The 16,797-nt window shown below is 39.0% G+C and overlaps 1 protein-coding gene across 1 annotated transcript in view; it reads left to right on the top strand.

Annotated features, from left to right (window-relative positions):
* SMYD3 (SET and MYND domain containing 3) overlaps window positions 1–16,797 on the top strand; it is a 744,460-nt gene that overhangs the window by 460,949 nt on the left and 266,714 nt on the right. Inside the window, exon 7 of the mRNA XM_089693285.1 lies at window positions 11,755–11,822. Coding sequence (XP_089549411.1) covers window positions 11,755–11,822 — 68 coding nt within the window. The remainder of the gene's footprint in view (window positions 1–11,754; window positions 11,823–16,797) is intronic.

Genomic DNA, 16,797 nt, shown 5'->3' with positions numbered 1-16,797 from the left:
TGTGCTGTTGCAGCAGTTATCACAGGGATCAATGATATTTTCTCAGGTGGTTCAGAAGTGGCGTATCTGCACTTACACTACCAGTGAGCTACGTGTAGATGGTCTTTAGTTAATATTTAATCTGGTCATAGAAGGGGTATTTTTTACAAGTATTTCACCAAAAACAGCTATGTTCGTATGTAGTGGACCTTTGGACATAGTAAAAGTTACATATATATTCAGTCTGTCGTTAGCATTACCACATTTTCTTTTCTGAATTACCCCCCCCCCCTCCCCGTAACAATTTTATTACCTGGTAGGTCTGCTAGTAAATCTGTTGGTTTTCCATTTCCCATGACAAGCCAAGCTGTCCAGCAAAAAGTGACAGTTGGAGGGGTTGAGAGAAATATTCCTTTGGTGCAGGTGCTTTAGGCCTCGTTCACATCATAAGTTCAGAAAAACTCATGGAAACTGATGCACAGATTTCACTTGCAGAGACATCCATTTAAATCAGTTTTCATGCAGGCTCCAATTAGTTTACTACACGTTGCAGATTCCTGCGCAAAAAAAAAAAATCTAGTGTTGTAGTGTGAACAAGGCACAAAGAGAACAATTGATTTTATTTTGCCCTTGCAAAACGTGTGCAGAAAAAGTGATGTCTCTGCACCATGGTGTGAACAAGACCATAAATAGTCAACTTTTGTTTACTTAGCTTAAATCCTATTTCCAAAAGAAAAAAAATACTGCTGTAAGTGTTTAAAAGTGTTGAGTTGGGCTTTAATGCATGTGTCTCTTACCTAAAGTCCATTTAAAACAACACGTTTATTAAAGATTACACTGAACACAGGGTCACAACACTGTTCTGCGGTTAATTGTCACCTAGGTAAGGGAAGTGGAAAGATAACCGATCTACTGGTAGGAGCAACAGGTAATAAAATTATGTTATGAGAGGACTCAGAAAACCAAAAACTACTGTATTAAACCTAGATATGAACCATATATCTGATTTTTTATTTTCCACTTTATGTTAGTTTTTTTTTAAACTGCTGAGCACAATTTTCTTTAGTTTCTTGGGTAAATAGATATTCTAAAGAAGATTTAGACTACCTGGTTCATGATTACATTTTTGTGTCCTTCCACATTCCTTACATCAACTGGGGAGAAATATCATCAAAATTTCTACTTACCTGTAATTGTCTTTTAGGACAATGTCTAATTAAGATTAGGTCAGTAATGGCTTTGGATGGAAAAAGAAAAATCAATATTTTATTTTTCTGTTGTTTAACTTTTCTGTTCCATTTTTATGTAAAACCATATGGCATATGACATGCAATTTGAAAACATATTCTCTTTGACATTGGCTGTTTATGCAAGGAGTGACCACATTGTACTATATTGTTAATAAATAGATACATGGAACACTATATATACTGTATTATTGTATATTACACATACTGTTAACCATTATACTGTAATTCAATAGATCTAGTTTTTGTAAAGCAGCAGACACAGAAGTAAAAAAATATAATATTTATGGTGACATCCCTAGCCGATGACCTTGAATTATTATTTTGACTTTCTTTTCAAAAAATACACAGCCTTTGCAGTTGTATGTGCTCCTGACCTTTCCAATAACAAATTACTAATATTGTTTCATGTCAGTGGGGATGGCCATTTATTCTAATTTCAGTTCATTTCAGCTCTAGTTTCAGTTTCTTGTCAGAAGCTGTTTTACGTTATATTCAGATATGAGTTTAGGCTAAGAAAAAGAATGCATCGTCTTTTCAGAGAAGTATTGTATATTCATTATTTATGTGCCTGTCTCTGCTACTTAACTGGTGTAGTTTGGATCTTTACTCCCCCAATAACCACAACTCCCTCCCATTGACCTTAAAAACCCCAATAACAACACAGATTTTTATGTTGGGATGATATATATTTCATGTAAATGTATATATCGGGCACAGCTACAGTGGGGATCGAAAGTTTGGGCACCCCAGCTAAAAATTTGTATTAATGTGCATAAAGAAGCCAAGGAAAGATGGAAAGATCTCCAAAAGGCATCAAATTACAGATTAGACATTCTTATAATATGTCAACAAAAGTTAGATTTTATTTCCATCATTTACACTTTCAAAATAACAGAAAACAAAAAAATGGCGTCTGCAAAAGTTTGGGCATCCTGCAGAGTTAATATCTTGTACTGCCCCCTTTGGCAAGTATCACAGCTTGTAAACGCTTTTTGTAGCCAGCCAAGAGTCTTTCAATTCTTGTTTGAGGTATCTTTGCCCATTCTTCCTTACAAAAGTCTTCCAGTTCTTTGAGATTTCTGGGCTGTCTGTCACGCACTGCTCTTTTAAGGTCTATCCATAGATTTTCAATTATGTTGAGGACAGGAGATTGTGAAGGCCATGGCAAAACCTTCAGTTTACGCCTCTTGATGTAATCCCCCGTGGATTTCGGTGTGTTTAGGATCATTATCCATTTGTAGAAGCCATCCTCTCTTTAACTTCAGCTTTTTCACAGATGGCATCAAGTTACCATCCAAAATTTGCTGAAATTTTATTGAATCCACTTTTCCTTCTACTCGTGAGATGTTCCCTGTGCCACTGGCTGCAACACAACCCCAAAGCATGATTGATCCAACCCCATGCTTAACAGTTGGACAGAGGTTCTTTTCATTAAATTCTGTGCCCCTTCTTCTCCAAACGTACCTTTACTCATTCCGGCCAAAAAGTTCAATTATAACCTCATCAGTCCACAGAACTTGTTTCCAAAATGCATCAGGCTTGTCTATATGTTCATTTGCAAAGTTCAAACGATGATTTTTGTGGTGAGGACGTAGAAGAGGTTTTCTTCTGATGACTCTTCCATGAAGACCATATTTGTACAAGTATCTCTTTATAGTGGAATAGTGTACCACAACTCCAGTGTCTGCCAGATCTTTCTGCAGTCAAACGTGGGTTTTGAATTGTTTTTCTCACAATACTGCGAGCTGTTCTGTCTTATATTTTTCTTGGTCTTCCAGATCTTGCTTTAACTTCCACTGTTCCTGATGACTGCCATTTCTTAATTACATTCCGAACAGAGGATATTGACATCTGAAAACGCTTTGCTATCTTCTTATAGTCTTCTCCAGCTTTGTGAGCGTCAACTATTTTCAGTTTCAGTTTTCTAGACAACTGCTTAGAAGAACCCATGGTGCTGATTGTTGGGGCAAGGTCAGATGAGTCTGGGCATTTAAAACCTTTGAGATTGACATAACCTGGTCTTCCAAGACGATGATTGAGAACAATCCATGACACTGGCAGGTCTCAGCTTTGCAAAGGGGGCAGTGCATGCTATAAATTCTGCAAGGTGCCCAAACTTTTGCAGACGCCATTTTTTTGTTTTCTGTTATTTTGAAAGTGTAAATGATGGAGATAAAATCTAACTTTTGTTTACATATTATAAGAATGTCTAATCTGTAATTTGATGCCTTTTGAAGATTTTTCCATCTTTCCTTGGCTTCTTTATGCACATTAATACAAATTTTTAGCTGGGGTGCCCAAACTTTCGATCCCCACTGTATAGCACAACATAGACATTGATGTCAAAAGCACACAAGAACCAAAACATAATCCCTTTTTGGCTGATCTGAGATTGTACCAAAAATTACTCAGTTCTCCCAGAAACCACACAAACTTATTTATGCCTGAAGCCAATACTGCCCCCAACCACATTTTCTGGTTCAGGAGCTACGAGAGCTTCAGCCATTCCAGAAACCTGCAACAAATGTTAAACATAACTGACATATCTAAAAAGGCAACATTCTTCATTCCCTTGGTGTTAGTGGGACTGACATGCCAACCAGTTTTTGGGCCGATTCCAGCCCTAATCAATACCCCTCAAGCTGGGGCACTCGGTCAACCTTTTTACTGCCATCTCAGTCAGCCAAGGGACACCGCTTGTTGTGACAATAGTACTTACTACAGACGAATAATAAAATCACATTGCACACACAAGGAAAAACCCATGAGCATATAACCAGATGTAAAACCAGAGGACATATGTCCTCCAATGCTCGTCTCCAGGACTTCTCCAGAGCCTTTCCCAGTCTCTGGAACTCTCTACTTCAATCTGTCTGGCTATCCCCTGCTCTGGCTGCCTTTAGGCGATCCCTGAAAACTCATCTCTTCAGGGAAACTTTTCATACCTCCAATTAAACATTTATCACTTCCATCAGCTCATCCTCTACAGTTATAACCTTTTGTACCACTTGCCCTGTCCTATTAGATTGTAAGCTTTTATGAGCAGGGCCCTCCTAATCCTCCTTTTTTTATTGTATTGTATCTTTACTTTCTCCCTTTACATTGTAAAGCGCTGCGCAAACTGTTGGAGCTATATAAATCCTGTATAATAATAATAGACAAATGGAAAAGAAAAAAGAAGTCATTATTTCTTTTTTTTATTCCTTTCTGATGTACAAATGTGTGAAAATATGTAAATGTATAATGCACACAAACAAGTGAACAACAAACGAAATGGAGCAAATGAAGAAACAAAAAGGAAGTGGGTGGGGAACTCTCTCTGATCTAAATGGGAACTGAGACAACTTCTGTTGCCTTTGGTGGGGAAGCAACTGCTACCAGCCCCCTGCCTCTCTCCATCAGACACCCCTTGGTCCATCTGCTCAACACCCACCCCCCTCCCGCAATCATGTCACACTGTGCTTGGTTACATGTAACCGTTTTTATATTTTTCTTAACAATTACATGCAGGTAAAACAAAAGTAGCAAACATGACAGAGACTGAAAACTCAAACTTGTCTGCATATGTAACAAACATTTCTATTCTTTGTGTAAGCAGTAACTTAGATAGTAATGGGAGTTGAAAACCCTAGAAAAATGCAATGCGCCATTAAAGTAAGGCTGTCATGTGAGAAATTTGGAGGCTGCCTTTGCTGATCTACTTTTAAAAATGCTGGTTGACCGTTGTTAAACTGAACCACTGGTTGTGAGTTTTATGTTTATGTCAGTTATTCAGACTATGAAGTTAAAAAGGAACTTTACCCTACCCCCTTAATATTTTTTCCCCCTGCCTTCCTGATGCAGTGTTCTGCACAGGAAGGATACTCACACGTCCTGTGGATTCAGCCTTGTCCTGCTGAGATCCTTTTCTCTGAGCAGCTCCCGTGCTGCAATCTCCTTCTGGGATGTCATCGGGAGGCACAGGCACACCTTTCTAGGCATTGCTAGGCCTGCACCCTCCAGATTTGGTAAATAGAATGAGTATGATGCTCCCGAAGCCTCCTGGGATATATACATCACATATCCCAAGAGTAACCATGGGCACTGACGTCATTCACCAAGGCAAATGAAGAATAAGGAAGTCGGGACAAAATGTTTTCTTAAAAAAACAAAACAAAAAAACAATAGCTGTGCAGCAGAGGGGGTGGCAGGGTTGGGATGGAGAGGAGGAAGCACATTTGGAAGGATGAAGATCAGTTTTAAGAGGGTCTAGCAGAAAACTAAAACTATCAGAAGGAGGTCAGCATGGCCAGCTTCCATAATTTACTCATGACAGGTTTGCTGTAAAGCTTCAGTCTAGAAACAATCCTAATAGCAGAAGAAAAATCTTATTTACCTCCCTTTTGGCCTGTATCTCCAGTCTTTGCCTTCGTCTAGTACTGCAGCCTTTGTCAAACTCTTCCGCATTGACAATTCAGGGAGCGTTTGGTGGCTTTGCCTCTCTGGGTTCCGTCACCCAGTGTCAAAAACTTCAAAAGCCAATGAATGCTGAAGGATGTGGCAGAGGCTGAACCTCTGAAGTGAAAGTAGGACACATTGGCCAGTGGAGAGATGAGTGAAATGCCTTTTTATCTCTCTACTGCAGTAAGGTTCTTTTTTACAGACTGACAGGTTCACTTTAAAGCATATCTATCAGGGAGGCCTCTTTAACCAAATAGGCATAAGGGGGAGCTGCCCTAGGCCCACTGTTCCAGGTAGCTCCCTAGACTCAAAACTTTTTTCTTACCTTGAGTAGGCTGCCATTAGCCCAAGGGTGCCCAAGGATTAGAAAGTCAGGTAAAGCATATATATATATATATATATATACAGTCATGGCCGAAATTGTTGGCACCCTTGATATTTTTCCTGAAAATCAAGTATTTCACACAAAAAAGGTATTGCATTAACACATGTTTTGCTATACACATGTTTATTCCCTTTGTATGTATTGGAACAAATATAAAACAGAGGCAGAAAAGCAAATATGACATAATGTCACACAAAACCCCAAAAATGGGCTGGACAAAAGTATTGGCACCCTTAACTTAATATTTGGTTGCACACCCTTTGGAAAACATAACTGAAATCAGTCGCTTCCTATAACCATCAATAAGCTTCTGACACCTCTCACCCGGAATTTTGGACCACTCTTCCTTTGCAAACAGCTCCAGGTCTCTCTTATTGGAAGGACACCTTTTCCCAACAGCAATTTTAAGATCTCTCCACAGGTGTTCAATGGGATTTAGATCTGGGCTCATTGCTGGCCACTTCAGAACTCTCCAGCGCTTCTTTGCCATCCATTTCTGAGTGCTTTTTGACGTATGTTTGGGGTCATTGTCCTGCTGGAAGACCCAGGATCTTGGACGCAAACCCAGCTTTCTGACACTGGGCCCTACAGTGCGACCCAAAATCCTTTGGTAATCCTCAGATTTCATGATGCCTTGCACACAGTCAAGGCACCCAGTGCCAGAGGCAGCAAAACAACCCCAAAACATCATTGAACCTCCACCATATTTTACCGTAGGTACTGTGTTTTGTTCTTTGTAGGCCTCATTCCGTTTTCGGTAAACAGTAGAATGATGTGCTTTACCGAAAAGCTCTATCTTGGTCTCATCTGTCCACAAGACGTTTTCCCAGAAGGCTTTTGGCTTACTCAAGTACATTTTGGCAAACTGTAGTCTTGCTTTTTTATGTCTCTGTGTCAGCAGTGGGGTCCTCCTGGGTCTCCTGCCATAGCGTTTCATTTCATTTAAATGTCGACGGATAGTTCGCGCTGACACTGATGCTCCCTGAGCCTGCAGGACAGCTTGAATGTCTTTGGAACATGTTTGGGGCTGCTTATCCACCATCCGGACTATTCTGCGTTGCAATCTTTCATCAATTTTCCTCATCCGTCCACGACCAGGGAGATTAGCTACAGTGCCATGGGTTGCAAACTTCTTGATAATGTTGCGCACTGTGGACAAAGGCAAATCTAGTTCTCTGGAGATGGACTTGTAACCTTGAGATTGTTGATATTTTGCCACAATTTTGGTTCTCAGGTCCTCAGACAGTTCTCGTCTCCTCTTTCTGTTGTCCATGCTTAGTGTGGCACAGACAGACACACAATGCAAAGGTTAAGTGAACGTCTCTCCTTTTTATCTGCTTTCAGGTGTGATTTCTATATTGCCCACACCTGTTACTTGCCCCAGGTGAGTTTACAGGAGCATCACATGCTTGTAACATTCTTATTTATCCGCAGTTGTGAAAGGGTGCCAATACTTTTGTCCAGCCCATTTTTGGAGGTTTGTGTGACATTATGTCGAATTTGCTTTCTTTCCTCCCTTTTTTTGTTTTGTCCCAATACACACAAAGGGAATAAACATGTGTATAGCAAAACATGTGTTAATGCAATACGTTTCGTGAGAAATACATGATTTCCTGGAGAAATATCAAGGGTGCCAACAATTTCGGCCATGACTGTATATATATATCTTAAGTGACTTAGTAAAAAAATCTTTGAAAATGCCATAGCAGCCAAAAAATAAAATATTACTCTTCTGCTGCTGATATCACCAAGCACTGCACTGATTTGCAGTAATTCATTAAAGTTTTTCCTCTGAGACTGACAATCTCAGGAGCACCAAACTCCTAGGTCCCGTACAGTGTACACTGGGTTTTACATCAGTACTGTATTCTGTAATGAATGGAGGGCAGCAGGAGGAACTACTTACTTTGAGTTGTCAACAGACTTGCTTTAAGCATGTGTACCAACTCCATTACCACCACCAAACCTCAGCTCTGCAACCTGGTTGCACATATGGTACATTCAAGCATGCCTCTGACCTGCTGTCAGAGTGATGTGATGTAATTTCTTATCTCAAAGTGAAGCCACTGGAGCACTTGCATGCAAGTGCAGCTGTCTCTACAGTTAGTATTATCATGCTGAATTTGTCCACAGTGTTAGCAGTTGGAGGTCAATGAAAAAAAAAATCCTTTAATATTTATTAAGAATATATGAATGTTTGAATGTCCATAGTCTGACCATGAGTTCACTATAAGGCTGGACTTCAGACAGAAAATACATGTATTTTTCAAACTCAACAATTTTAAAATATAATTATGCGACATTGCTCAGACTGAGCAAGAGAAGGACAGAACTAGGATATAGTCAGGAGGGATAAATGCACATATGCCAATGGGTATCATGCTGTAGGAGAGAACAAACCAACAGAGGGATGGGCTGTTGCTGTTTATTCACTGTCTATTCTCAATTTGGGGCTAGGGACATGATCTAGCTATATTGCTTAACTACATAAGAGAAAAGTCAGGTCACATTTCCAGCTAATTGTTGGGTAGAGTTATGTAATATAAGAACTAGATCAAAAGAAATACACATGCTTTGTCATGTAAAACTGCTCCCATATATGTATTTAAACTATGTATGTATCTGTTTGCCTGGAGTTCAGACTTAATATGGTTAGAGAACTTTCACTTTATTTGGTTTACATTACCTTGCCATGCCTTGTTCTAGATTTAGAACAGATCACTCTGGTTACACTTTGGTCGTGGATGTGGGGCTATACCCTGGTGTACAGCTACAAATTGTAGATTTGCCGTTATTACCAAAATTACACATAGTATAATTTAATATATAAAGTGTACAAATGAGGTTGAAAGATAACTATGTGCCTTTTTAAAATCTTCCAAATCTCTAGCCAACGATTTAGTGATTTGTGTAATTGTTTTTATACTATTTTCAATCCTGATGTCACAAACTATTGTCTAACCTAATTTCCTCTGCGAATTTGTCTCATAAGCTTCCTAATGGCACTATTCAGCTAATGTGTTTTTAAGATGTTAGGCTCAGAGTGAGCTTTGTAGATTTTCAACTGCTTGATTACAAATACCAAATAAATGCTTCCAGAAACATAAGATATTTAAGTAGTGAAGTAATACATTTTGCAACAGCTGAGAGGTCAAACAAATGTTTTTAGAACTTGGTTCGCCATTAATAAGGTGATTTAAGCAGAATAAACTGGTGACTGTCAGTCATTTTCATTGCATGTCATTAATCTTGAGCGCCTCCTGGTTTTATCTAACAATGGTACTGAGTCTAACGATAGATAATTGCAAGTTTAGACAACCTGAACGAAAGATCTGACTTTCTTGAACTTTCTCTCACACATGTCAAATGTTCCAGACAAACATGGCAGTTGTGTGGATAGTAGCTATCTTCGTGCAGTTAAGCCATCAAAAAAGGGATGAGTCTTGAGTCCTTATGAAAGAGGCTGTCCCATCCCATCACATGTTGTATGCTAACAGCCTAAAAATGTATGGGTGCATCTACCAAATTTTAATTACCTGGGCATGGTACATTAGTTTTCAGCTTTGGCTTTTTTGCATGGGAATTTTGGCACCAAACATTTCAGCACACACAGTTATATACCAACAGCTTTTATCCAAACTCAGTACGTAATAGTCACCCTGTGGCTACCAACCTCAATTTAATCCCTAAACTTGATGCAACTGTATGAGGGAAATGAAAGTAAGGCAAAACAGCAATGACCACACAATGCAAATACTTCATAAGTGTTATTATTATTATACAGGATTTATATCGCGCCAACAGTTTGCTCAGCGCTTTACAATATAACGGGAGACAATACAGCAACAGTACAGTTCAATACAGGAGGGATAGGTGGGCCCTGCTCCTCGGAGCTAGGTTTCATCTATTTTTACAGTCCCAATGGCCAGATTACGTCTTTGGTTGAGTTCAGCTTTAAATCCTAGGCAAAGTATATACGGTACTATAATTATGATAATACTGCTTATTCACACCCAGTTTATCAGCAGCAAAACATACAGCACTGAAAATTGTGCCCAAAATTTAATGATTTTCTGCATATTTGGAGATCCAGTTAATAGTCATATGGTTTAAAAATAGCTAATTGCAAATATAGGCTCTTTTATGTTCCTGGTACCAGTTGGGAAGCTGTTCTAGAACTGCTGGTGGTGTACATGTGTTATCTGCCTTCAGTGGAAATACTACTATGTAGTTTATAGTGTAGCTGTGTTTATTTTAAAAGCAGATATATAATATTTCATAAGAGCTTTTGTAAGCACTTCCATAAACCCTTTGCAATTACGTACAACTCTAGGACTAAACACAGGATTATGCAGAGCACCCCATTTGGTCCAGTTAATCAAATATCGCAGATATAGCAAATATCAGCAACTTCCCTGCTTTTGCCTGTTCCAAGTATTCACAGACCCAAGCAGGTAGGAATTTAAAATGGAGTGAGATAAAAGTCTTGCAGTTTTACATAGTTGATCAAGGGGAATATATTTTTCTTGAAAAAATAGGGCAACCTTACATTTTTAATTTTCTTCTACTTACAGTAAACTTTTACTAAGCGAAATATGGAATCCTAAAAATGCTAACTACTGGACTGCTATGCTGTCCCTTTGACTTCAATAATTCAATCTCTGACTTGGAACAAGTATACAGAAAATCATGAAATAAAGTTAGATATTCTTATCTGCATACTTGTTTAGTGACTTAAATAATTGAAGTGAATGATTCAGAATGACAGCCAAGCAACTAGTATTTTCAAAATGAGCATTCAGCAATGGAAGTCTCCCTATGCTAATTTTATAAAGTACAGAATTTGTTATACCTTAACCTATTTTTTTTTTTTAATCAATAATGTGCAATGCAAGTGAGACGTCAAAGTATTGGAATTTTGCCATGGACAAGACAAACACCTTCCTGATTTGGTACCATGTACTTTTCTTAAACTAAAACAAAAAATGCACACTTGTATATGGCACACAATATGGGGGAGATTTATTAAAACTGGTGCACTCAGAATCTGGTGCAGCTGCGAATAGTAGCCAATCAGTTTCTAACTTTAGCTTGTTCAATTAAGTTTTGATAAAAGAAACCTGGAAGCTGCTTGGTTTCTATGCAGAGTTGCACCAGATTTTAAATTTTCCAGTTTTAGTAAATAACCCCCTAAATGCTGCACATTTTAGAGCTGTGTCTATATTTACTTTTTTTTTTCAGTAGCAGTTATATCTATGTAGATGATTTTCAGCAGTACAGTAATTAACTCAAAAGTGCTAATTAATAAATATATAGCTGCGAGCTGTAGCTTGTCCCAACCATATAATTTTACTACATGTTCTTACCGCGTGCTCATTAAAAGCTCTGGTTTGTAACATTGGAAACACTTGGCTTCCTGGTTACATAAGATCTCATTGTTCGCCTTAATTAAGAACACCTTTTACTGACCAATATTTTAATTTTATTTATGTTTTTGTGACTGGTCCTAGTGAAATGGTTAAAGCATTGCAGGAAACTAGCACACATGTGTGATAACTGGAACCTGTTCCTCTGCTGGCATTGGTGGTTTATGATCTTCAAGAGCAATTTGCTGAATGCTATAGGCTTTATTTATTAAATGTTTCTTTTCCTTTAGGTCAAAACCCACTAATCCCAGATTTACTTTTCTTGTTTTTACAGGTGACTTGTAACAGCTTCACCATCAGTGATGGAGAGATGCAGGACGTTGGTGTTGGCCTCTATCCCAGGTAATGCATAGACTGCCTTATTCACAGTGACTACATTTTTTTTCTTGGTAGCCAGCAGGGTTCATCTGAAGGAAACTACTTCCACTGTTGAATTACAAGGAAACACACACATATGCAAAAGAAAACATGAATTAAACTTTGTTTTCAAAATGTCTCATTACCAACTGAAGACATTATTTATGTAGTCTTAGACTGATGGCTTTTTTTGACATGTAGCTTTACTAAGGACAGAAACAAGTTGAAAGGGGAACTGGAGGCCTTCGTTTATATTACCTGCTATAAAAGCGGTAATATAAGCAGTAAAGCGGAAAGAGAAATTTTCATTAGAGTTAAGTCCTAAACTTTCTCACCGATGAAATCTCATGTCAGTTGTTGTTACAATTCACGTAAATTATCCATAAATAGCAGTGCAAAGAATCAAATATTGTAACAACTGGACCTTTTTCTTTCTTTGTATATTCCTGACATTTAATATGGAATGTATTAAGAGAGTGTAAATATCTGAGCACACTTAAAACTAAAATATGACAGTACTGTTTAATTTAAAATTTTCCTAAAAATTAAACTTCGGATCAAAGATAGTTTGTACTATATTTATGCAAGTAAAGTAGGCATGAAGCTCTTGTTGGCACTGTAGCTGCTTAAAAGAGATGCAAATTGATTTTGCTGGTTCATGGTCTTACCTGTACTGGGCTCCATCATTCTAATTATTGTTGATATTACCAAATTTTTGTTGGTTTACAGACCATCTGGTGTTTTTTTTTGTTTGTTTTTTTTTCTATTTTCATCTTCCCCATTTTTCTTTGCATTCTTTGCAGCCTTATTTTACTTTCCTGTAACATAGCGAATCTAGAAGGGTAAGGTCATTGTACAAAGACCCATGTTCCTGACACTTTTAAAAAAGAAAAATCTTGGCTCTCAAGCTGTTAACAGGCTGGCAAACAGGTTTTTGCAAAAACACATGCTGCTTTCTCTAGCAGTTGAAAAATTGTCTAAACCTATTACTTCACTTACCGAGTTAGTGCAGATTCATACACATACAAAAGACGCACAATTATGATTCTGGGGAGACCCAAATTATTATTAACTCCGCAAGGCTTTCTGAGCACGTTCACCCTTTACTAACCTCTCTGTGCATCCAATCTTTTGCATTTATTTTTATAAATAAGTATTTCAAGGTGCAGAAGTTTTAGGAATTTTGGAACCATGTACACAATTTTTAAATTTAGTCTTGAATTATGGTAAAGAAAATGTGTATCAACTAACAGAATGAAGTTCCTCCCAGATCATTTGGAGACAATGGGGTTGATTTACTAAAGGCAAATAAGCTATTTACTTTGCAAAGGATACTAAATCACATGCAAGGGAAATAAAAAAACAGGATTTTTGCTTGCACATGATTCAGCAAAGCTTCAAAGGAGACATATGGCCAAAGCTCCTGTTTGTCACAGGTGTGTAGTTAGCTCTGCACTCCTGTGTCCCAGATTCAGCTGACAGGAGGCTAACGTCCCTCAGCCTCTCCAGACTCTGGAAGGATCTCAACTTTATTATCGAGATCCACCCAGATTTCTGACCAGTAGCTAGCCCAGCCTCTCAGCCCACTGCTGAGAGCCTGATTTAGCTGCCCCTGTCCTTCCACAGCCTGGCTGCAGTCAGTGCTGGAGGGGCAGAGCAGAGAGCGGGTAACTGACACTCAGTTCTCTGACTTAGAGGTGGTGGGGACAGATGCAGCATCAGGCCAATGCTGCATCCACCTTGGTGAATATATTTGTTATTTTGAAATCCTGCACTTCTCTTTTTAACTCTGTTCTTTGCTAGGAGGTGGGTAGGTAGGTTGGAGGGTAGGAGCTCTGTTGAGATAATTCTATCTACATTTTCTTAACCATTTTGTGCTTATATTTTTTTTCTTCAATCAAGACACCTCGTACACCGCCGTAATTTTTTTTTTGGGTGAATACGAATAAGATTTTTACAATACCGCATGAGGTAGTCTCTACATATAGCGTATATCGGGATCAATGAATACTCAGCAACAGCTTTGGAGGCTGCACCAGGACTCAGCAAGATTGAAAATTCGTGAGGTTAGTCTGGAATGTGACCTTTGTGCACTGGGTACTGCATCGTGGTGCTTTGCAAACCTCCGTGTACTCTGTTCATTATCCACAGATCGCTCTCCAAGTCCAGAGCTGTGGCACATCTTTTGGCATGACCCAGTTTCTGATGACTCACATAGTAAGTAAGGCCAGTTGGGCTGAAGCGCTGGGAGCTACCTGCCAGTTGGTTTAGCTGGGCAACATTTTAAGTTTTCTGCCACTGACATCTGAGCAGGAACTGAGTGCTGATGTAATCTATTACATGGAGTATATATGCAAATGCTCTATGCTTTTTCTTCCCCTGTTCAATCTAGAAGAAGCAACATTACTCAGCTGCTCCTACTTTGAAGTGCTTTGTGGATCTGCCATATTTCAGCCTTATTCCACTGTCTTCTTTCAGTGACTTGGTAACCTCCAAAAGCCACTGCCCTCCTCACCATCAGCTGCTTGGGATTGTGAACAAGTGAGGCCTTGCCTCTCTCTGGGCATTTTTGATTGCTACATGGTGCAACGTATCTTTTCATAGACACACATAGAACATTTCTGCTGCAATGGATGACCTCTGTCCAAACGCCTACATTGTTGACAGGTGTGATATATCTCTATCCCCAGAAGGTTGGAACTTTTCTCTACAAAACCTTTAATACCCACATTGGATTTTTTAGCAGTTTGTGCACAATTAGTGCAGCAAATTTGCTCGCAGAGACTCTAAGCACATTTCAGTATCATTCACAACAGTATCTATAAATGGTCCTACTGGATCTTAACTTCTAAGTGTGCCTGAGTCTCTTATTACCAGACTCAGAATCCTCAGAGTCCTTACAGCTTTGTCCTGAAGAGCCGGTATTTCATCAGGTTCCATATGACTGAGTTTTAGTTATCCTTTTATATGTGGCATAACAGGTTTATGATGTTCTTACTTTTAGCAATTTCACTGACTACCATACTTACTCACATGGCTCTCTAAATTTCTCAGTTTGGGTTATTTGGTGTGACTGTCCATTCTCATATTGTTAGTGACTCAGACCTACATTTGTGAAAGGCTCTTCGTGTTGGGCATGCTGGCATTTACTTATCTTTTCAGGGTATGAGTCTACCTCGTATTCCAGCTCAGAAGTTCTCTATTCCATCAGCTCAGTCCTCTGCTTATTTATACATGCTTATTTTGGCAACTTGAGGTCTTTTTGTTCTCAGATTACCTTGAAGATTACCTTCACGCTTACTTTTCCCTTTGCAGCTTCTCTCTAGGCCCTTGAATTAAGTACCTTCTTTACCTATACTTTCTGGGATTACTGCAAACCTTTTCCTAGTTTTGTTCAGTATTTGCATCCTGTGAGCCCTAGTTCCTACTACTATATTCTTGGGAATCCTTTCTTATTAAATGTCACACTAATTTCTGCCCCCTTTTCCATCACTGCTATTTACATCCTTGCAGTATCCCTCTTCTGAGGGATTTTGTGGTTTGCCAGACAGAGAGGGATACATTCTTACTGAATCTACCTTGTCAGCAGTTGCCTTTTCAGTGTCCTCCAGTTGTTCTGGATCATGGCCACTGCGTTCTTCCTTATGTTCACCCTAGTGTACCCTTTTCCTGTAATCCTCATTGTGGAATTATCAGGAGACCTTCAGTAGAGAGCCAGCGTCTTAGTTGCTAGCATTTTTTACTCAGTCGAGTGTTCAATAGTTTGATTTCATTGTGGACCTTTGTCCCTAATGCTTCTGGGATTTTCTGGATTGTTGGAAAATTCCTTTTAACATGACCTCTCCTATTGTGCTTTCCTTTTGATTTTAGAAATTTGTGTTCAGACAACACCTCACATTACCTAGAAAATTGTTTGTTCCTGCCACCCTAGTAGGATTGTATCATTTTTCTACTCTTTGAGTCTGGTTCTATAAAACAGACACTTTTCTCAAGCTGAGGGGGTGGGGGAGGATCCTTCCCCTGGTTGGTCTTTTAATCCGACCTATGCTATCCCATGTATTTGACTAGGTTATCTCTTCCTGACTCTAGTTACTGTTGGGTGTCTACTTCTTTACCATATGAATAATTTTTCTGGCGTCAAGATTTTGTCCCCCAAATCCCAGCCATGTTCCCTGCCTTGTTCAATGAGGGTTCTACATGTCAGTGTACCTCCATTCTTCCTTAAAAGGCAATATCCATTGCTGGTCACTCTCTCCTAGTGAATAAGGAACCAGGATACTCTGTTATTCTGCTGCACTATTTCCTTCAATGATATACACTGAGTTTGGTAGCCTTAGTGGAAATTGGAAGACTCTCATCTGCACTTTATCTGCAAGATTCTGAGGACATTTTCCTTACATTCCTTCCTCTCCTTTCTTTCTATTGAACTAATATTCCTAGTGTTTTTTCTACTTGGATTTCTACCCCTGCAGAGGATTGTATGAGGTTGTATGATCCTTAAAAACATGTTCTAGTAAAATTGTTATTAGGGGTCTATCATTGTTAAGATAGCAGTTTTCCCTTATTGGCACATACCTGTCCCGTCTTGGATCACGAAGTTGATCTTTGGTATTTCCCTTTGGGGTCATGACAAATTTCCATATTTGCTTGCTTTCATTTAGCCTTAATTCAGCTATTTTTCCTTCAGATATCCCTTCTAGCTTCATTCCACATCTGTGGGATAGCCCTGTACTAGTAATAGTATTATTTTCTTTAGGTAACATAATGATATTAAATGTCTCTGCCTCTCTGCCAGGACAAGATCAACTGGTGCCCAGAGCGAAGATAGAAAACTGCACCCAACCCCCAACACCCCCCTCCCCCATTGGGTGAAGAAGGGGACATAGTGCCAGTGAAAGGTTTAAGATAGGTGCATAAATATGTGGCAAAGGAAAAAATTCCCCTGGATTTGTTTAGTCAC

Source organism: Staurois parvus, unplaced genomic scaffold, assembly GCF_062004578.1.
Source record: "Staurois parvus isolate SC_StPar_1 unplaced genomic scaffold, SC_StPar_1.0 ptg000619l, whole genome shotgun sequence".
NCBI classification, from domain to species: Eukaryota; Metazoa; Chordata; class Amphibia; order Anura; family Ranidae; genus Staurois; species Staurois parvus.
Note: the sequence above shows the minus strand (reverse complement) of the source record. Positions and strands in the feature narration are given on the sequence as shown.